At 39.5% G+C, this 23,210-nt stretch overlaps 2 protein-coding genes across 5 annotated transcripts in view; one reads left to right on the top strand and one right to left on the bottom strand.

The window, feature by feature from the left end:
* Positions 1-1,895: 1,895 nt before the first annotated feature.
* Positions 1,896-23,210, bottom strand: part of LSM11 (LSM11, U7 small nuclear RNA associated) — a 115,978-nt gene continuing 94,663 nt past the window's right edge. The window contains exon 6 of the transcript XR_015167880.1: positions 1,896-1,927. The gene's annotated coding sequence lies outside the window, so the exon portion shown is untranslated. The remainder of the gene's footprint in view (positions 1,928-23,210) is intronic.
* CLINT1 (clathrin interactor 1) overlaps positions 9,081-23,210 on the top strand; it is a 57,470-nt gene continuing 43,340 nt past the window's right edge. For all 4 annotated transcript variants that reach the window (XM_086412649.1, XM_086412648.1, XM_086412652.1 and 1 more), the window contains exon 1: positions 9,081-9,301. In XM_086412649.1, coding sequence (XP_086268775.1) covers positions 9,261-9,301 — 41 coding nt within the window. In that variant the 5' untranslated portion in view covers positions 9,081-9,260. The remainder of the gene's footprint in view (positions 9,302-23,210) is intronic.

The raw sequence follows: 23,210 nt of genomic DNA, 5'->3' as shown, positions 1-23,210 counted from the left end.
CAGAAAACTAAGATCATGGCATCCGGTCCCATCACTTCATGGCAAATAAATGGGCAAACAGTGGAAACAATGACAGACTTTATTTTTGGGGGCTCCAAAATCACTGCAGATGGTAACTACAGCCGTGAAATTAAAAGACACTTATTCCTTGGAAGAAAAGTTATAACCAACCTAGATAGCACATTAAAAAGCAGATTCATTACTTTGCCAACAAAGGTCCGTCTAGTCAAGGCTATGGTTTCCCCAGTAGTCATGTATGGATGTGAGAGCTGGACTATAAAGAAAGCTGAGAGCTGAAGAACTGATGCTTTTGAACTGTGGCATTGGAAAAGACTCCTGAGAGTCCCTTGGACTGCAAGGAGATCCAACCATTCCATCTTAAAGGAAATCGGTCCTGAATGTTCATTAGAGGGACTGATGCTGAAACTGAAATTCCAATACTCTGGCCACCTAATACGAAGAACTGACTCATTTGAAAAGACCCTGATGCTGGGAAAGACTGAAGGCAGGAGAAGGGGATGACAGAGGATGAGATGGTTGGATGGCATCACCGACTCGATGGACATGAATTTGAGCAAGCTCCAGGAGTTGGTGTTGGACAGGGAGGCCTGGCATGCTGTAGTCCATGGGGTCGCAAAGAGTCAGACGACTGAGCGACTGAGCTGAACTGAACGATCTCATTCACCGCCTACAACAACCCTTTGAGTCAGGGACTCTTTTCAGCCCTATTTTCCAACAAGGGCACCAGGATTTAGTCAATATCACACAGCTTTACGTTGAAAACCAAATTCTACCGATACCTTAGACAGTGCCCTGACCTTCCTCCATACCCCTCCCCCATTATACTGCCTCATAAATACCTTTCAGTGCTTTTGCTTATTTGTTTATGAAATGGCAACCCACTCCAGTATTCTTGCCTGGAGAATCCCATGGACAGAGGAGCTTGGTGGGCTACAGTCCACGGGTCGCAAAGAGTCGGACACGACTTCACTTTCACTTTCACTTTCTGTCTTCCATATTTGACTATAATCCTCTTGGATAACAACAGGTTTTGGTTATCTGTTTAACCCCACTGCACATGATGCCCAATAGACACCAAATGTCAACTCTTTCCTACCAGAAAGGAATGACTTGTGCTGACTGACCTCTTGCCCTACTCCCAGTCTTTAGCCACATTCATTCTGTTTATTAAAGAGCAGCAGTTTGACAGTTTGACTCTTGGTGTCCGCTGCAGTGTGCTCTTCCTAGAGCACAATTCTTTTACTAAACTGATAAGAGTTCAAGGATCAGCAAAGTCTCCTGTGAAGTCCGGACATCTGGGGGCTTTCCCAGGACATTTGACTTTTTCCAGAAAGACTCTGCCTCAGAAACCAGCCAGCCCATCCTTTCTGATATCCACCCCAGTCACTCCTGAATCTGACTTGACAGCCAGATAAATTCCCACAGTCACAAGCCACATAGTTGCTTCATTGATGGCACCTTGGCTTCCTGTGAATAGAGTTTTCAGAGATCCAGCCACTAGAAACAGTGCACCTACTCTGGGCTCGCCTGTGGTCAGGGGACAGGAGAGAGAGCACCCCAGAAGACAGGAAAATGATTCCAAGAGCACCTCTGCCCCCATCTCACTACTGCCAGCACCTGCACATTCTTGCAGAAGGACTGCAAGAATGGAATGTGTTGGCCCTTTAGAGCACCTACCAGGGTCTCTGAATAGATCCGCCTGAGCCCTGCTGACAGCCCTGAAAGGAAACTGCATTTCAGCCAAGAAGACCAGAACAGAGAGTTGACGAGGGCATGCCCTGCTACCAGCTTACCTGCGACATGACACTGTGGCTCCACTTAACTCCTTCCTCTTCACTGCCATCTTTTCTTTTCAGTTATCCTCCATGGCATTCTTTTCTCTTTTGCTCTCCACAACCCAACTTTTCTGTAATGTAGACCAAATTAAAAAAAAAAAAATCGCAAAGAATTGGACACCACTGAGCACGCACACACTCACGCAGACCCTACCTTAGACTTACAGTAGTTAACAACTATTGCTTTTGTCTATGTAAACAACTATGGCTTTCTTCAGTTTCCTCAGAGAGCTTTTGGTTTTCACTCTACACAGTTCTCCTAGGGCTAATGATCGCACAATGCATGGCAGCAAGATAGGTACGTGAGCCAAACTGGGCCAGTCAGTCATTCCCTGTGCTATTAGACTCAGTGGATGAAAGACTAAAGTGTTTCTTTCCCATTGGTTCTAACCAAAAAATGGAATCTATTCTCCACAAGCTAATACCCTATTTCCTGCCAACTAGAAGAAAGTTAACTGCAATAAAGGAACATGAAAATCAGAGAGAGTTCTGACCGTCATTTGCTAAGATCCTGAGGCAAATTCAGTCTCTGAACTCCTCTGTCTCCTGGGTCAATAAATTCTCTTACTCTGTCTGGTTAGGCTTAGGATACTCTGATAGACCAACCCCTCATTATAAGGAAAAAGTTGAGATCCACAAAGTAAAAACAGTGAAAGCGGTAATTGCTTAGTCCTATCTGAGTCTTTGCGACGCCATGGACTGTACCCCGCCAGGCTCCTCTATCCATGGAATTCTCTAGGCAAGAATATTGGAGTGGGTTACCATTCCCTTCCCCAGGGGATCTTCACAATCAAGGGATCAAACCTGGGTCTTCTGCATTACAAGCAGGTTCTTTACCATCTGAGCTACCAGGGAAGCCAGAGATCCACATAACAGACTGATAATAATGATAAAGTAGAATTTAGTGAGGACTTACTGCATGCAGGACACAATGTGAAATGAGTTATTTGTATTACCTCATTCAATCCTAAGCATATCACTTTGAGTTTACTATGTTTACCAAATTTATTTGCTTGTTTAATATGTCTGTTTTATCTCTGACTGTATGCCCACCACCTCACCACTCAACACAGTGTGTAGAACATAGTAGCAGCTTACTAAATACTTGTAATATTGAATAAATTTTGTGAATTAATATAATTACTAGCAGCAGTAATAGTAGTAGTAGCAGCAGTGTGCTGTGATAGGTCACTTCAGTTGTGTTCGACTCTTTGCAACCCTATGGACCAGAGCCCACCAGGCTCTTCTGTCCATGGGATTCTCCAGGCAATACTGGAGTGGGTTGCCATGCCCTTCTCCAGGGGTCTCCCTGACCCAGAGATTGAACCTGGGTCTCTTACATCTCCTGCATTGGCAGGCAGGTTCTTTACCATAAGCAACACTTGGGAAGCCCAAGTAGCAGGAGGATCACTAACATTTACTGAGTGTTTATTTTGTGTTAGATTTTATTCTAAGTTATTTTTAAACATTAGCTTATTTAATTGTCTGAGAAAGTTTTTAAGATGAGTTTCTGTTATTCCTCATTATGATAAGAAAACTAAGTCACAGAAAAGAAAAGATAACACTTAAGTCGTGTCTGACTCTTGCAACCCAGTGGACTGTAGCCTGCCAGACTCCTCTGTCCTTGGGATTTTGCAGGCAAGAATACTGGAATGGGTTGCCATTTCCTTCTCCAGGGGATCTTCCTAACCTAGGAACTGAACCCAGGTATCCAGCATTGTAGGCAGATTCTTTACCGACTGAGCTATATGAGATGTCAAATAATTCCAAAGTCACATATTTACAGCTAGTAAGTAGCAAAACTAAGATTCAAACCCAGGCAATCTGGCTCCAGAGATCCAATTCACAACCTCTATGCTTTATGAGTTTACTTAACTTATCCAGAATGACCAAGCTACTGAATAGCAGATACAGAATTTGGACCTAGGTTTGTTTGAGTACAGATCCTGCACTCTTGAACCACTACTTTATACTTTCTCTCTGTGGTTAACTGACTGACAGTTCATGGTATTACATATAATTGGGGCTCTGGGGTTGTACAATACAAAATCTGCCTAGCTCTTGTGGCAACCCTCATATTAATATCAGAAATCAAATATCTTGACTTCTAGAGAAAAGCAGTTATGTGTGATCAAAAACAACAGTCACTGGGTCAAATACTGAAACCAAGGTATAACTCTGCCTCTTGTTTCAGTTTAGATACTGCAAGAAGCAGAAGCCAAGCTGGAATTAGAAGTGTAGGTCAGAGATTTATTAAAGGATAAATGGAAGAAGGAACAAGAGTATATGGGAAGAGTCTCAAGCTACAAGAAGTTCTGTCAAGGGAGAAAGGAGAAGGAAGGAAGATTGGGTTGGAAGATAATCTGTCCAGTTGCAGCAAAACTGAGGAAATGAGGGCCAGGTTGGGGCAGAGGGGAGACAAAGGAAATTGCTGGCTCAGCAAAGGAGTCTTGCATTGGCTGGCTCCAGAACACCTTGCTCAGTCATTGCCTGGGAGTAGCCCATTGACAGCACAGCCTTGGCATAAATGCTGCACCTCATTCCCAAGAAGTAGAAGTGGCTGCTGGAGCTGTTAGCTATCCACACTCCCCTCAATGGGTTCTCCTGAAGAAAGATCTGGGAGGTGCCTTCCCATGGCTGCCACAGCCCTGTACTAGGAATTAAACTCCTCTGAAGGACACACCAAGGAGCCAGCCATAGGAGATAAGCATACTTATAATTGCTCCTCACACATAAGTAACACTGCTGAGTACATTTGCTTTCAAACCTTGTGCTGGTTTGGCCTCATTAAAAGCCCATTTAGTAAAAAATATGTTTTCCTGAAGAGGGGTAGGTGGGACATTTTCTTGTTTATTTTTCTACTGTGGACACATTTAAATTGCCACAACGATGTTACTATGGAAACTGCTCTCAAAGTTGCAAGATAAAGGGTAAAAATGGAACACTTTGTTAAAATGCAAATGATTAGTCTTTGGAGACCAGACCACTTTTCAACAAACTCTCCTTGTTTGGTTCTTCTATTAAAGGCTCTTTTGAGTCAAAGGTAGACAGGCAGGTTTTTTGGTGTTATATTCTAGATGGCACTGGTCAACTGTGAACAGACCACAGGTGACAACATTGGAATAAGTCTAGACACTTCCAAACTTGCTATTGGAGCAGGCAAAGCAGGTGACAACATCGTACTCATTGGGTTACTCTGGTTGATCATGAATTACTATGAACGTGTAAACAGGCCTAGGGCAGGGAAGGCTGTTATTTTCATGCCAGGCTCTTTCTGCTGGTGTACCCTGGACCTGCTTGTTTGAAAGTTAACTTGCTGAGCTCTTATTTATGGAAAGCAGATTCTCTTTCTTATCTTCCCTGGCCACATTCCACCCTTCAAATCTTGAGCTGGACAATCTATCCAACATGAAACACAAAATTCTCATTTGAAAGCCCTATTTCTCTGCCTATCTCTTTACGTGCACCTCCCCACCCACCTCTTCAACTCACTTTACTTCTGTCTGCCTGAGCACTCCTATCTTGACAAAGCTCTCAGACAGTTTTGATCTGATTTGTGCTTTTTATACTTTTCTGCCTGGCAATTCTTTCAACTTGTCTTGGTGAAATCCTGAAGTCTTACTGAAAGCCGTTCTAGAGCTCAGTAGTCAGCTCAGTCACTCAGTCCTGTACAACTCTTTGCAACCCCATGGACCGCAGCATGCCAGGCTTCCCTGTCCATCACCAACTCCTGGAGCTTGCTCAAACTCATGTCCATCAAGTCGGTGATGCCATCCAACCATCTCATCCTCTGTCGTCCCCTTCTCCTCCCACCTTCAATCTTTCCCAGCATCAGGGTCTTTTCCAATGAATCAGCTCTTTGCATCAGGTGGCCAAAATATTGGAGTTTGAGCTTCAACATCAGTCCTTCCAATGAACATTCAGGACTGACTTCTTTTAGGATTGACTGGTTGGATCTCCTTGCAGTCCAAGGGACTCTCAAGAGTCTTCTCCAACGCCACAGTTAAAAAGCATCAATTTTTCAGTGCTCAGCTTTCTTTATGGTCCAACTCTCACATCCATACATGACTACTGGAAAAACCATAGCTTTGACTAGACGGACCTTTGTTGGCAAAGTAATGTCTCTGCTTTTTAATATGCTATCTAGGTTGGTCATAGCTTTTCTTCCAAGGAGCAAGCATCTTTTAATTTCATGGCTGTAGTTACCATCTGCAGTGATTTTGGAACCCCAAAATATACAGTCTGTCCCTGTTTCTATTGTTCCCCATCTATTTGTCATGAAGTGATGGGACCAGATACTATGATCTTCAGTTCAGTTCAGTTCAGTAGCTCAGTCGTGTCCGACTCTTTGCGACGCCATGAACCACAGCATGCCAGGCCTCCCTGTCCATCACCAACTCCTTGAGTCCACCCAAACCCATGTCCATTGAGTCGGTGATGCCATCCAACCATCTCATCCTCTGTCATCCCTTTCTCCTCCTGCGCTCTATCTTTGCCAGCATCAGGAACTTTTCAAATGAGTCAGCTCTCTGCATCAGGTGGCCAAAGGGAGTTTCCTCTTCAACATCAGTCCTTCCAATGAACACCCAGGCCTGATATCCTTTAGGATGGACTGGTTGGATCTCCTTGCAGTCCAAGGGACTCTCAAGAGTCTTCTCCAACACCACAGTTCAAAAGAATCAATTCTTCAGCACTCAGCTTTCTTTACAGTCTAACTCTCATCTCCATACATGACCACTGGAAAAACCATAGCCTTGACTAGACAGACCTTTGTTGACAAAGTAATATCTCTGCTTTTTAGTATGCTGTCTAGGTTGGTCATAACTTTCCTTCCAAGGAGTAAGCGTCTTTTAATTTCATGGCTGCAGTCACCATCTGCAGTGATTTTGGAGCTCAGAGAAATAAAGTCAGTCACTGTTTACACATTTTCCCCATCTATTTGCCATGAAGTGTTGGGACTGGATGACATGATCTTAGTTTTCCAAATGCTGACTTTTTAGCCAACTTTTTCACTCTCCTCTTTCACTTTCATCAAAAGGCTCTTTAGTTCTTCTTCACTTTCTTCCATAAGGGTGGTGTCATCTGCATATCTGAGGTTACTGATATTTCTTCCGGCAATCTTGATTCCAGCTTGTGCTTCATCCAGCCCAGCATTTCACATGATGTATTCTGCATATAAGTTAAATAAGCAGGGTGACAATATACAGTCTTGACATACTCCTTTCCTGATTTGGAACCAGTCTGTTGTTTCATGTCCAGTTCTAACTGTTGCTTCTGAACCTGCATACAGACTTCTCAGGAAATCTTCCAGAGCTCCTTCCAGTTATTTAATGGATGCAGTATGAGGAACTGATTTGACCTGAAGAACTAACTACGGGTCAGGTGTTCTAGATTCTTGATTTGGGATAATTTTTACCTAGCTTCATAACTAGCAGCAATCGATTTCATGTCTCCATTGTGAATCAGTCCTCAATAGAAATTCTTTTCTTGCAGGTTAAAAAAATTTTTTTTGCCATTTCCTTTTTATCATTAAAGTTTCAGCTTAAATAAAATGTCCTCAGGGGACTTCCCATGCATCCACTGCAGCGGGGTGGGTTCAATCCCAGGTGGGGGAACTAACATCCTACCTACCCCCCTAAAAAAAGTGTCCTCAAAGACACCCTAAATATTCCCTAATACTATTTTCCTCTAACATCATTCTCTATAACATTCTCTTCTGTTTTCTTCACTTTCTATCAGCAATTATCTTAAATGTTTCCTTGATTACTATGTTTTCCTCCAAAGACCTTTAAGATCCAAGAGAGCTGAGGCCTTGCCTGTCTTCCTCCCAGCTGTGTTCTCCACTCCTTCAGTTCAGTTCAGTTCAGTCACTCAGTTGTGTCCAACTCTTTGCGACCCCATGGACTGCAGCGCACCAGGCCTCCCTGTCCATCACCAACTCTCGCCTTACTCTCTGTCATGATACCATCCAACCATCTCATCCTCTGTCATCCCCCTCTCCTTCTCCCCACTCCTCTCACATAGAAAATGTTCAATAAAAATTTGTAGAATGTAAAGAACTGTAAAATTTAAGCAGTTTGACCAAATGAACTTTAAGAGTGTTTGTGGCTCTAACATGAACATTGTCAAAAAATGAGTAAGTGAAAAATAAAGTGACAATAATCATTGCAATAAAATAATGAATGCCGTGTAGGTGTGTATCTACACTTTGAGAATATACACCTGTCAGGTTCTTGGGCCCATCATAATGTCGTAGTGTTGTTTTTCTACAATTTCCCATGGAGTGTGAACTGAGGTTCTGAACTTTATAGTAAGTATCTAACAAGGATATTAAGTATCTGTCTAAATATAAGAGCACTGTATGGTAGAATTAGAATGGAATGGGTTTTAAGATACAACCTTTTCAATGTACAAGGATGGAAACTAAAGCCCAGGGAAGGAAATATATCTGGGCATTTGGAACCAAATACAGAATTACTTCTGTCAATGAGGAGTTCATATGCCAATTATACTTCTTATAGTCATCGCGTGCACGCTGTCACTTCAGTCGTTTCCGACTGAGATCCTACGGACTGCAGCCTGGCAGGTTCCTCTGTCCATTGTTGTTGTTGTTGCTCAGCCACTCAGTCATGTCCGACTCTTTGCGACCCCATCGACTACAGCACACCAGGCTTCCCTGTCCTTCACCATATCCTGGAGCTTGCTCAAACTCATGTCTATCGAGTTGGTGAAGCCACTCAACCGTCTCTTCCTCTGTCGTCCCCTTCTCCTCCTGCCTTCAATCTTTCCCAGCATCAGGGTCTTTTTTAATGAGTCATTTCTTCGCATCAGGTGGCCAAAGTATTGGAGTTTCAGCTTCAGCATCAGTCCCTCCAATGAACATTCAGGACTGATTTCCTTTAGGACTGGTTGGATCTCCTTGCAGTCCAAGGGACTCTAAAGGGTCTTCTTCAACACCACAGTTCAAAAGGATCAATTCTTCGGCTCTCAGCTTTCTTTATGGCCCAACTTTCACATCTATATATGACTACTGTGTAGGGGTGCGGAGAATCCAGAGAGCATTTTTACCGAAGAATTCTAACTTTAGCTTTCCTCTGAAACTCTTTCAGCCTAATTTGGCGCACAGAGAACTACAAGTCCCAGCGTGCCCCGTGCGCAGCGGGCGGAAAGTCAGGCACTTCCGCTCCACGCAGCGCCTCTGCCCCCGCGTCTCGACGTGTCACTGGCGGCGCCGCGGCTGTGGCAAGAGAAGGAGCTGACTGGGGGAGTTTGAGGCGGCGGGCGGCGGCGGAGGCGGCGTGGACAGCGGCAGCGACCCCGGCCTGGATCTGCCCCGGCGCGGAAGTGTTCCGGGGTCCGTGGGGTACAGGAGAGGGAGGTGGAGGCCCGGCCCGCTTGGGCAAGATGTTGAACATGTGGAAGGTGCGGGAGCTGGTGGACAAAGCGTGAGTATCGGGGGGCAGTTGTGGCCGAGGCCCACGCGGGGGAGGGGCGGGGGGAAAAGGGAGCCGGTTCTGCGCTCCGGGCCGTCCGCGTCACGCCCCCCAGATGGGTCGGCCCTATCATGGCGGCGGGCGACTCTCTTCTCGGCCCGGGGCCGCGTCCCGATCCGCCAACCGAAGGGACCTTTTCTCTGTCGAAACATCTTAGTCCCCTTATCTCCTATCCAGGCCTTCCTCACCCTGCAGCTACCCCACCCCTCTAGGCGCGGACACTTTGATCAGGGGCGGGGGCAGGGTTGTCTCGAGCTGGGTCACTGCCCTGGCCGGAGAACTGTCTTGGCCCCTGGCTTTTGGTCTTTGCCTCCTGGGCAGCAGTGAAAACTTGAGGCTGGGGAAACTTATTTCAGTGGCTCCCTGTGCTCCTCAGCGGTTGTAGAGACCTTAGGCCTGGTTGGGATGTGTCCTTTACCTTGCTGAGCTTCTTTTAATTCCTAATGAGCCTGAGGTATTGTAGTGGGTGGTAGGTGTAACAAGTGGCCATTGTGGTCAGACTGAAGTTACTCAGACTCTCTCCTTTGCTTTTCTAACACTAGTGAGAGTAAATCACCGTGTAATTTACTGTGGTTCCTTTCCTCTGTTTCCTTTTCCACTACATTTCATTTTTGGAGGGCCATTTGTTCCATTTAGTTTAATTAATTAATCACTGAATTAACAAGAAATGTCTCCTAAAAAAGGAAACAACCAAGGTTTATATCCTGTTGATCTACTTGTAAGTACAGACAGGTAAAATGACTAATGCATAGCTGATAGTCTTTAAGATTTAAGTGATCACTTTAGTATCTTACTACCCTAGGGAAACCTTAACACTTACACTGAGTGTATCATACACATTATAACAGTGGTTAAGTAAGGTCTTCCAGAACAGCAGGAAGTAAAGTTTAAGAATTTAACTAGTCCCCTCTTTTCAGGTTTTAGCGATGATATAATAAGTGTAATGGCAAAACCAGTTCAGTTGTGCCACTCATCCAGTCTAAAATCAGGGAGTGAGGATGGCAAATTCTTGGCTTTATTGACCCCCAAAAAAATAACTTATTGTAAACTGCTATGTATAAATTAGATCCAAGCATATAATGTACAGCACAGGAAATACAGCCACCATTTTATAATAACTTTAAACTGTATAATCTGTTAAATTATTGAATTACTGTTTGTACACCTGAAACTAATAAATCAACTATACTTAAGTAAGAAAAAATTCAGTGGCTTGGATAATGCATCAGATAGAATTTGGAGTTTGACTGTATTTTCAAGTTTTCTGTGCTACTGAGAATGCAGTAGAGTGCCTAAGGAGCACAGATTTCTGAACCTGCAGAGCTGGATTCAAGCTCTGTAACCTTGGCAAATGACTTACCCTTGAAGTGTCCCAGTTTTCTCAGGTGAAATATGAAAATAGTGATGGATATTTACCTTAGAATGTTGTGAGAATTAAGGGTGAAGAACTTAAATAGCATATAAAGGCCATAATGCAGTAAGTTTAGATCAGTATGCTTTTGATAATTATAGCACATGTTCTACATCAAGAGTAATATTAAAATTCATTAAGAGAAAAGCTCCATGTTTGAAAAGTGATTTGGTGGTTTTGCTTTGTCAACCATTTATTTGACCATTAAGTCCTCGGTCCTTTATTTTGGTTTTGTTTTGCTATTTATATATCCTTTGCTTTCCAAAGGTAAAAATAAAATCATGTTTTTGTTTTTTGGGTTTTTTTAAATCCAGGTTTATTGGTTGTTCTTTTATATATGGTGTAAAGGATACCAGCTTAAACAGTCTTTGAAGATCCAAAAATCTCTACAGAACTGTTTCTTAACCAGAGGTCGGTGGAAGAAAAAATCACTAAAACACCTTCTTACCTTAGGGGACTAAATTTGTGGTACTCAAAAATTTGAAGACAAGGTACACTTTTTCAGGAGACAAATCAAGGCAATATTCTTGTTCTTGTTGTTCTTTTCATGTTGTTTTTCTCACCTTTGTTACTAAGTTTCAAGTACCTCAGATTAAATTTGTCACATAAATAGCTATCAAGTCAATCTAATGGAAGAGCTGCTGTTGGAAAATAACTTCAGTCTTCCTTTTTACTACCCAAATAAGAGTGGAAACCTGGGGACTTCCCTGGTGGTCCAGTGGCAAAGACTTGGGGCTTCAGTGCAGGGGGCCCGGCCGGGTTCCGTCCCTGGTCAGAGAACTAGATCCCACATGCAGCAACTAAGACTAGGTGCAGCCAATTAAATAAGTAGCTTAAAAGATTTTAAAAAGAGTGGAAACTTAAACCAAGTTACTCAAGAACATGTAAGAATGTTGCCACCAAGGACTTTTTAAAAAACTTTCAGTGGTGTCTGACACATATTAGGATTAGAACATGAGGTTATTTTACTGATGAGTACTTAATTTTCATCTTTCATTGGAAGAAAAGAAATAGTCATCCACCCCAAATACAAACATTTTACAAAACCAGTACCTGTGGCATTATGCCCATTTAGACCGTTCATCTTAAATTGCCATAATGGAAGTGAAACAGATCCATAGAACAGCTATTCAGATTATCAAGGGGATAAGGTGATGAGGAAACTTGCAAAAGGGGAAACAATAAAGTGATTAAGGACTGCTCTGAGAGCTGTGTTGAATAGAAATGAGGCTTTATATGATATAGCCCTGGCTAGAGGTTTGGGGAGACCTGGGTTCACCTTCTGATACTGCTTTTTAAATTAGCCATATGTATAATTTGAGGCAGAATCATAAGACTCTCCAGAGCTTGGATTCCTTATCTTTAAAATGATAGGATTGTATTAGAATGACTTTTTCCAACCTTGTTGGCATTTTGGAAATACGAATTTCTGTCAGGGGAAAAATGGAGCAAGTATTTCATAACAGCAGATAAATTTTAGAAAGTCATTATCCACCAGAGACAGTTTCAGCTGAAAAGACAATTTTTCTATGTGACAGTCAATAAATGTTATATTTAATTGCTTTATGCAATAAATAAAGTGCAATCCATGACTGGAAAATTAGGACTTTTTATTTAGTATATATCCCTACCCAATGAGGTTTATACTTCAGAAGGAAAAATGCTCTTGTGTCCTCTGAAGCTACTGTTAGATCCAGTATGATGGCAGTTCTTAAGTATAATGATATATTTTAAATATTGACTTTTGAGAATTTGAAAACTTTCACGGAGGGTTAGGGAGATACTTTCCACAAGTTTTGAACCTGCTCGTGGTATTAAATGCCTCTGTTTTGCAGGACATTGTGGAACTGAGGAAAAGCAGATAAAACCAAAAGCTCACCAGAGCTTGGAGTGCCAGTTTCCTCCCACATGTACTCAAGTTGCATTAAAGGGAGCTGTGGCAGGAAAGGATAAGTGGCACCACTCCCACCAACTGGGACTAGCTTGACCACTGTCATCCTTTGACCTGCCTCTCTTCATGTGATGATGAAATAAAATTGAGCACTTTAATATTCTGTTACCCCATTTTTGGTATGAACTGAAAGTTGCTGTAGTTCTGTTGTGTTCTTCAAATTTTGGAAATGCAGTGAAGGTAACCTGGTAGTGGAGAATCAAACCACTTACTACTGCTTCCTGTTCAAGGCCAGCCAACACTTCTCTTTCATGCAGGGAGTAACATTAATGGTAAATCTATTTCATCAGTGGCCCTTGCTCTCTTTAAGATAGTGATTCAAACTGCTAGCAATTGCTATAGATTGTCCATTTTAAGTTATTCTCTTAAGCATTAGCTTGCATTTTTTTCCCCTTTAAGATGATTTTTGTTGGTGTATTTGCATATTTTTAGTTTCTAAATGTTTGCATAACATAATAGAATCGTGCAAATTTCTATTTTAGTCTAGCTGACCCCAGAAGGAGAACCCCTTGCTTTTAATAGAAAATATTTCATTCAGTTATTTCAACAGTTAATACATTTATTATTTATTGGAATAGTACTGTATTTTCTGAACTTGAAAAATACAATACCTGTCTTTAAAAAAACTGCCACTACAACTTGAACTTATCATTGGTTTTCCCTTTCAGTCCTCAGATGTATTCCCCCTAATTTCCCTATCTTACTAGTAAATCTCTGTTCAGTTTGCTTCTTAGAATTTAAAAATAAAGGTGATTTTCAGCTTTCTAGTCTCTCCATATCAACTTTTCTTTAAACCAGTTGTTATTGCTGAAACAGTAAAATCATTATCCTGTCGTCCTCTCTTCTAGTAACTGGACACAAGTAAATACTAAGAATTTAATTCCCAAGAAAGATGAGTTTTACCTTTTGCGAGCATATCTTAGGAGTGATTTTTCTGTAGTTTAAATTAGTCTAGTTAGTACTGTTGCCAAGGTGCTTCTTAAAAGCTCTTAGCTGCATCTTACGTTTTCCTGTGCCCTAGTGTTTTCAAGCAGTTTTCCGTCTGTTTACTGATAAATCCACTAAAAGTATTTGGCTTTTTAAATTTTAAGTACCTCTAACTAACACTCCTAGGTTTTACCGTAAGGCTTCATAGTTGAACCTTTTTCTGTGCTCTTGTGTTATTTTCTTCCTATTTCCAATGTTTATTTAATATTTCCTTTAGGAAAGAAAGAGTATAGGCAGCTTAACTTTTTTTAATCGTGAAGAAATTTTATTTTATGTTTCATATTTAGATCTAATTGGAATTTAATTTGGGGCTTTTATTTTGGAAAATTTTAAATATATCCAAAAATGGAGGTAGTGAATCCCTGCTTACACAGACCTAGCTTCAAAGTTTGGCTAGTCTTGCTTTATCCCCACTCCATATTATTTTGAAGCAAATTCAAGACAATGTATCATTTCATTTGTATCAGTCTCCAAAAGGTAAAGAGTCATCTTTTTTTTATTATTATAACCAGATTATCATACCTTTTAAAAAAGATGATTACTTTATATCGAATGTCCAGTCATCATTCCTTTCTCATTTACCTCATGATTCCTCTTTGATGTTTCTGAGTTGGTGGGTGTATCTCTTGATTCTCTTTTTGTCTAGGTTCAATCCCGGTCTTTTTTTGCACTCATACTATTTATTTGTTGAAGAAATTAAGTTTTTTCTACTTTCTTCAGTTTGGATTTTGTTAATTGGTTCCCATACAGTTGTTTGTTTCTCTAACGTCTATATGTCTTGCAATTTGGTAATTGTATCTACTCACTTGATAAATTCAAATTCCAATTTTGGGGACAACAGGACTACTTCATAGAGTCAAAGTACATTTGCAGTACTTTTAATGAGTCTTATGTATAAAGATTAGCTCTTTTTAGTCTTAGCTGACATTACCTAACATTCTAGGACAGTATACTTAACTGTTTATCTTTTTTTTTTTAAGGTGTCACTTCTTATGACCTTTCATTGTTAAGTCTAATTATGTATGCTAGTCCCTGTATATATTTTTATATTACTTTTCTAGCTATATGCACTGTCTTATACTTAGGCACTTCGATCTGGTGTTGAGTGAATCTGGGAAGAAGTTTGTGGTTCAGAGATCAGAACTGGATTGAAATCCTAAGTCCATCACTAAGAAATAGTGATCCTGAGGATTAGGACAATATCTCCAAACTTTCCCATCTATAAAATAGGATGATATTTTGTTTTACAGAGTTCTTGTGAGGATTAAATTTGAAACACTTAGCATAGTGCTTGACATAAAATAAACTCTTGAAATGCTACTTTTATTGTGCAAAGCACAAAATAATTTATAACAATTTATAACATAGAAAAAATCAAAAGATATAGTGTTTGAAGGAATAAAGAAAATGTCAAACTAAATTATTTACAAGTGTGTAAGAACTGTGTCTTAATCCATAAATCATTATTTTCAATGTGTATTCACCTAAATAGACACATTAAGCAACCCATAGAACTCATAAAAATATCTCTGTTATGTATGCCTTGTGTTGTGTTTAGCAAATCACAAATGCCTTTAATATTGTAAAGCATATTACAGAAACGCTTTTGAAAGACACATTGAGGAATAAAGTCTTTGGAAAGACATATTGCAATTTCCATCTGCTCATTTTTTTTCAGCTTGTATTTCTCAAGGTTTTAAAGATGCTGCTAATATAAAATATTTCTTCTAAAATACATAAAGATTTATGAAGGCAAATTGAAGTGGACAATCTATCCTTAAAGAAACTGAACAGAATCAAGAAAAGTAACTCTAAAATGTGATTCCCAATTCATAATCTCTGATAGTAGACAAGCAGTATATACAAGAAAGGGGGCTTCCCAAGTGGCTCAGCGGATAAGGAACCCACCTGCCAATGCAGGAGACGCAGAAGGCATGGGATCAATCCCTGGGTCAGGAAGATCCCCTGGAGAAGGAAATGTCAACCCACTCCAGTATTCTTTCCTGGGAAATCCCATGGACAGAGGAGCCTGGTAGGCTGCAGTCCCCATGGGGTTGTGAAGAGTCAGACACAACTGAGTGAGCACACATTTACAAGGAAAGCATGTTACAGTGTGCTTTTCAGTTTTTCGATACACTGTCCCAAGTTGGTAAGAAATCATTTTGGCTTACCAGAGTTCATTAGCCAGAAAATTAAATATAGGTAGAGTAACATAATCGCAGAAGGCAATGGCACCCCACTCTGGTACTCTTGCCTGGAAAATCCCACGGATGGAGGAGCCTGGTGGGCTACAGTCCATGGGGTCGCTAAGAGTCGGACATGACTGAGCAATTTCACTTTCATGCATTGGAGAAGGAAATGGCAACCCACTCCAGTGTTCTTGCCTGGAGAATCCCAGGGACAGGGGAGCCTGGTGGGCTGCCGTCTGTGGGGTCGGACACGACTGAAGCGACTTAGCAGCAGCAGCAGCAGAGTAACATAATGCATTCCCACGTTGGAACCAGTTGATAGCTCCTCATGACTGTGGATAGATCTAGCTAATGAATTATTAAATATGAATAATTTTGTTAATGTGCAACAATAGCCAGGCGTGTTTTGTACTTAAGTCCAGTTAGCCCTGTTTTGGAGTGTCTTCTTTTGACATAGGAATTTTGCTTAGTTTATAAATTCTCAGGAGAGTAAGTTTCGATCCCTGGGTTGGGAAGATCCCCTGGAGAAGGAAATGGCAACCCACTCCAGTATTCTTTGCCTGGAAAATTCCATGGACAGAGGAGCCTGGCTGGCTATAGTTCATGGAGTCTCAAAGAGTTAGATACAACTGATCACACACGCACACACCTGGAGAGTAAGTTATACATAATTCTAATTATGAATAATTTTTTATAGTGAAAGTCACTCAGTCATGTCCACCTCTTTGTGACCCTATGGACTGTAGAGTCCATGAAATTCTGCAAGCCAGAATACTGGAGTGGGTAGCCTTTCCCTTCTCCAGGGGATCTTCCCAACCCAGGGATCGAACCCAGGTCTCCTGCATTGCAGGCATATTCTTAACCAGCTGAGCTACAAGGGAAGCCCGACTTTTTATAACTTCCACACAAACTCATCAGGTAAAATTTTTCACTCAAAAAAAAAAATTCTTATCTAGATACTGGCGACTCATCCCACCCTGGCCCCGCTTTTGTTTTTCTCTTTGGCTGTACCATCGTGGCTTGTGGGATCTTAGTTTTCCCACCAGACCTTGAATCAGACCTTCTCAGTGAAAACGTGGAGTCCTAACCACTAGCCCACCAGGGAATTCCCTTAGATAGCCTTTATTTTTGTAAGAGAAGGAAGATATACATTGAAAATTCAATTTGTTTTTCTTGCTATTTATTTTCATGCAATATTAGCAATCATTAAAGAACATTCATCACTTGTAATTTTTAAGTGACTTAAGATTGTGTGATTAAAACTTCGTATTAACAGTTAAACCATAGTGGTATGATATGTTTGGTTTATAGTTATAAGTTTGGTACTGAATGGGTTTCTGAAGTGTATTTCATTTCTCATGAAGCCAAATAAAAATTTTAATCCTGTAATCTGCACATAGCAACAAGGGTGATCCTTTAAAACTGTTTAAGTCACATCGGTTCAGAACTCTCCAGCCACTTTTTATTTTGCTGCTCACCAGCCTCTACTTGGTCTAGCTCTGCAGCTCCCTCTGACCTCGTCTCCCACCACTCTCCCTCATTCACTGTTCCGTGTCAGTCTAATAAGATGCCTGCATTCACACAAGCTGCTCTGCTATTATTTTAGCACAAGCCACTTCTGCTACTTTTATTTACATCTGTCCATCTGCTGCCTCTGGGATGTAAGCCTCTTGAGGGCAAGTCCAGATACTTCTAATAAATCATTATTGAGTATTTGCCATGTGCCAGGAACAATAGTGACAGCATTATTATTAATATTAGTTTGTGATTGAGAAAATTGGCCACAGAGAAGTCCAGAAACTTGCCTGAAATAACACATATAGAAAATGGAGTCTAGATTTAAGTCTAGTGTCAGCTTTTAGAACATATATTTCACAGTTGTTGCTAACTTGTACAAGACATTACTGTAATAAAGGTGAATTACTGGTTTTACTTAAACCAGTTAAAAAGTACTTGGAAGAAGTTTATAAGCTTCTGAATCAAATTCAATAAGCGTTTATTCTTTTTTTCCCTATATATACTGGTCATAAAAGAAAATTTTTCTAGCCTCTGAATATTGTCTATAAGTAGGATGCCCTTCAATGATCGAGATGCAAACAGTTGTTTTGTTAGTGGAAAAGGAAATCTTAGCTATTATAATGAACTTACTCATTGTAATTAATCCTAAAAAAAAGTTCATGACAGTCATAAGCTGTATCATAGGTTCAAAATTACCCTGTAATCAGCTCCCACAGCTTTAATAAACTTCCCTCAAGTCTTTGATCTTTATGTCAGTTAGCTGTGCCTGTAGTGCTGTGTTGTATTAATCCCTGATATATGTCCAAAGTTTTCCAACTTTTCTTACACTCAGCTTAAATTGGGTAATTTGAAAATAATTTTCCTTAGTTCAGTATGTGCCTATCCAAGGAGGATGGCGTAGGTTGTAAATATCTAAATAGTATACAATAACTGAAAGTACATTACTGATATTCTTACTAATCTTACAAGGATCCTTCAGTGAGTGCTTATTAAATATCTACCATGAGCATTGTAGAGCACTGTAAACTGAGTGACAGACCTTATGGTTCCAGTGCAGCTTATGGTTCTGTTAAGTGTATGCACATGACAAGCACATGAAAAAGACAGAATAATATAAGATGGTATGATAGCCAGATTTGTGGTATAGGTAAATATGTAGAAATTCAGGGAATGGAAAGAACAATTAAGACTGAGCAAAAGCTTAATGAAGTAGATAAATCCTGGTATTTCAGTATTTCAGAAATGTGTATCTACTGAAAGGACGTTAAGGCCGAAAAAGGTATTAAACATAGAATGAAACATCTGAAACACAGGTCAAATGATGTGGTTGCTAATAAGAACCTACTGCTGAATGGTTCCAAGCAGAGGATGACATCAGTGATACTGTCTTAGAAGCTGTTCTGTTTCAAAAGGAAGTTCCCCTTCTATCCCCAGATAGTCCAGATTAAATAAAGCACAGGTGTTTGATGGTGTGTGTTTGTTTGAGAGTTTGAGGGGAAATAAATTATATAGGTTTCAAAATTTTAGTAGTTATGTTCTGGGAACAATTTCTTTAGTGTCAGAAATGTTGAGTCTAGTTTTTGGGATTTGAAAGTCATTTGAGTAAATCTAAGTTTAATCGATCTTAGGTAAATCTAAGTTTAATCATGGATGAAAGTGGGAGAAAATTTTGCTGACTTAATTTAAAAATTTTAAATAACACTTAAAATTTAAAAATATCAAGTATTAGAGTTCACTTACAGGTAGTTCTATAAACTCAAACTTTCACTGCTGAGGTGCAGGATTTCTCATTATTCTATTGATAGGATTTCTTATATTCTTTCACTTCGTGTTTGATATTTGGCAGTACATCTGAACTTAATCACATAGAGGTGGAAATACCTATAAGTGATGTGGTCAAACTGTACAATGTCAAGCATTTGTGTCTACAAAGGTGTAATTTTCACATATTTCCCAGTGTAGGATGTTTCATCATTTTCTCCTCTTAGAAGGGTTTTATGCTTTTCTTTAAGCTTAACTAATTTTGGTGCTTTCTTTTACATTACTTTCCTGAAGAAGTCTCATAATACAGTTAATAATTGTTGTTGTTTAGTCACTAAGTCGTGTCTGACTCTTTTGCGACCCCATGGACTGTATGTAACCCACGAGGCTCCTTTGTCCATGGGATTTCCCAGGCAAGAATACTGGAGTGGGTTGCCATTTTCTTCTCCAGGGGATCTAAAGAAGGGATTGAACCTGCATCCTCTGCACTGGCAGATGGATTCTTTACCACTGAATCACCAGGGAAGCCCAATACAGTTAATAAAATTATCTTAATAGGATATTTTAAATAGGTTGCCACATATTTTAAAAGATAATTTTTTATGAGTATGCCCAAGCTGAGCTAACTTCTTTGAGTTTCAATTTTGTTTTTAAATGAGGGGTGGAAGGAGTAATTTGAGGGAAGGCATAAGTCTGGGGATAAGATCTATTACCTTCTAGGACTGTTAGAATTAAATGAGATAATATATTATAAAAAGGTTTACCATTGTGTTATCAATAAATTCTGGTTCTTTGGTCTTGTTTAATCATGAGGTAACTTTAAAAAGCTGTAACCTAAAATTAAAAGATAAAGGTGAACAAAAACTCATTCCTTGGATTAGTTCCAAAGAGTAGGAATTTAAAAGTTGGCCAAACTTTTTAATAAACTTTAAACCCCTTTAACAAAATCTTTACTATTAAAGTTATTTTAGTAGCTACTATTTTGTTGTACCTGTAAAAACTAGAATTGGGATGTATAATGCTAATAATTCTTATGCTGTATCCATTTTTTAATACCCTGGGATGTTTGATTTGCTTCTGAGATCAGTTTAACATACACATCTCTTGATAAAGATAAATATCACACTGTCCTTTGTTTTTTGAGAAGAAGTTGATTTACTAAATAACCTATTTAAGTGACCTTAAGCAGTTGTCAGCAATAGGAAAGATAGTTTCACAAGTAAACTTATACACAAAACAATGCAAGTCTAAAGCTGCTTTAAGTACAGAATAGGACTGTTTCTGGTTTTTGAATAGGAATAATATTCCTGTACTTAAAAAAAATATGGACCTCAGTAGCATATGCTTTCAAAATTTATTAGAAATGGCATTTGAGAAACTTGTGCTTGCATTGATAATGTGTGTCATAACATATATAGTTGAGTTTGTAATGACTGGTATTTCCAGAACAATTTTCAAATAAATGTTTTATGCTGAATATTTCTCTAAAAGTTATTCTGGCAAGTGGGAATCTGTGCTCTAGTTATTCAGAGTCATAAATAGAATATTACTGTTGTATCTAAATGTAACATTTTACTAGCTTTTATTAACTTGTCATTAAAAATAATAATATTACTAATTTTTCATGAACACTTTGTAACTAGAATAATCCTATAGAGTCATTGAGGTTGTGATTGGCCTGTTAGTTGCTTGAAATGTTTAACCTTTAGGATTTTTTACTCATATGAATAAGATTGCTTGACATGCTAACCTGGTTTGAGGCAAGGGGTGTGGTGGTTGATGTACCAAAAGAATAAGATTTGCATACATTATATTACTAATTGTTCCTTTTTACTGTAACTTAATTATAAAATAAAATGACGTTAATTATAAGACATCAGGTGAGCCTAAATATCATGTTTTAACTATAAACTTCCTTTACATTAAAATTGATGCATTCTGTATCTAAAAGCATAACATACAATGTTCACTGTATTAAAACTCTACTGCTTTAATGGAGGAATGATTATATTTGTCATGCTGTTTTATTTTCTGAGCACTTTCTTACATTCTGGCACAAGCTGCTTCAAGCTTATCCTGTATTTTCACTACTTCAGCCCTGGAGTTGGCGATTTCTGCAAGGATCCCTGGTTTTGGTTGTTTTTAGCAATGGGACACATTTTTAAAGGAAATGTATGGTGGACCAGAGAGATTTTTCTGTCACAGTTAAGATGTTGCTAGAATTCCCTATGTGTAGGACCACCTACAGTAAAAGAGTTGGCACATGGGATAAAGACCTCTTTGGAAGTGCGGTGGTGGTATTTTTCTTTTGAATAATTAAGGTTTTACATTTTTGTTTCATATTTTTAAACCTTAAGATAATTAAAGATTTGTGAAGGGTGCTACATTGCCATTCTCTCCCCAACAATGCAGTTTGCTTTCTGTAAATCACTTAAGTATGAAAAGACAAATAGCAAAGCATTTTCTGTACAAGTATATATATTGTAGATAATGTGATTATGTCAATAAAGTGCCCTCTAGAATGTACTTTTCCTAATGGTATTTCCTGTTACAACCTGTAATTCACATACTAAATTCCTGTTTGGCTTTTGAATTGTTTATACTAGCAGCTGATTACTGAGTAATTTAAGTCTCACTTAATTATGGCAGTACTATTCTAATTAGAGTGCTGAATGTTGGCACTTTATTTAGCAAGCAAATATAAAATACTTGATTATGACATTTGTGGAAATAAGTATTGAATAATAATTTTCTGTAGATAATCTTAGGATATCTATCTTAAGTGTAGACATAATGCCTACTTTACCCCCAAACCAAATAGATAACTCAGTTGGAATATGAAATCCTTTTGACCTGAATTGGAAGGAACTGGTCCATATGTTGAGAATCTTATTTTCTGAACAATTAACAAATTATGTATGTATAAATGTAAAAAGCAGCAAGATTATATAATATTAAATAATTAAAACAAATACAAGTAATATGAACATTAAGAGTTAAAAGAACTTGAGAAATTTGCTGGAGATATAGCCTTGGTGTTGGAATTTAACATAGGTAATCTCCTTTTGGCTATGTTGAGATATATAAGGAATAAGCTGAAAACAATACCAATATATAATTAACATTCCTTTTAGACCGATAAGGTTTTTTTTTTTTTTTGGCTGAAGATCCATCACTTTCAGAAAGAGATAGCCAGAGAGGACGAGGGGGCAGAGATACAGAGGCATTCTGGCAACATAAGAGAAACAATCCTAGAATGATAACATTTTTAAGATATGAGTTTTTTAGAATAAATGGTGATAATCTTTTCATGAATGAGTTATATATTCTTAATACTTAGATAATCTCTTAATAAAGGAAACTCAAATTATAGGTCTGCTTCTCATGTCAGATTACCCGTATGACAAGGAGAATGAAGTACACTAAAGGTTGCAGGGAAGCCACACGATAACCTGGCTTACTCATCTACAAGGGCCTCCCAGGTAGCGCTAGTGGTGAACCCGCCTGCCAGTGCAGGAGACTTAAGAGATGCAAGTTCAATCCCTAAGTGGGGAAGATCCCTTGGAGGAGGGCATGGCAACCCGCTCCAGTATTCTTGCCTGGAGAATCCCATGGACAGAGGAGCCTGGCTGGCTACAGTCAGTAGGGTCGCCCCGAGTCAGACAAGACTGAAGCAACTTAGCATGTGTGCGTGCATGCATTCACTTAAATGACTGTTCACTGAGCATTTGGAACTCTTTCAGATACTTAAAGTACAGTTGTAAGCAAGTTTTGGTGGGGAGAAATAACTAAAAAGAAAAAGTAAGCAAAATAATTACATTTTTTGAGTGTCATGAAGAAAAGGGACTGAAGTAGAGAGTGGTGAATGGGGCTATTTCATTTAGGGTGGTGATAGTAGGCCTTTTTGGAGAAGGACATGGCAACCCACTCCAGTATTCTTGCCCAGAGAATCCTGTGGACAGAGGAGCCTGGTGGGCTGCTGTCCATAGGGCTGCATAGAGTTGGACACGACTGAAGCGACTTAACACGCATGCATGCGTTGGA

This window comes from Bos grunniens, chromosome 7, assembly GCF_055505025.1.
Source record: "Bos grunniens cultivar Pamir isolate PY7600 chromosome 7, Bosgru_T2T1.0, whole genome shotgun sequence".
Lineage (NCBI taxonomy): Eukaryota > Metazoa > Chordata > Mammalia > Artiodactyla > Bovidae > Bos > Bos grunniens.
The sequence above is the reverse complement of the archived record's forward strand: the minus strand, read 5'-3'. Positions and strand labels throughout refer to the sequence as shown.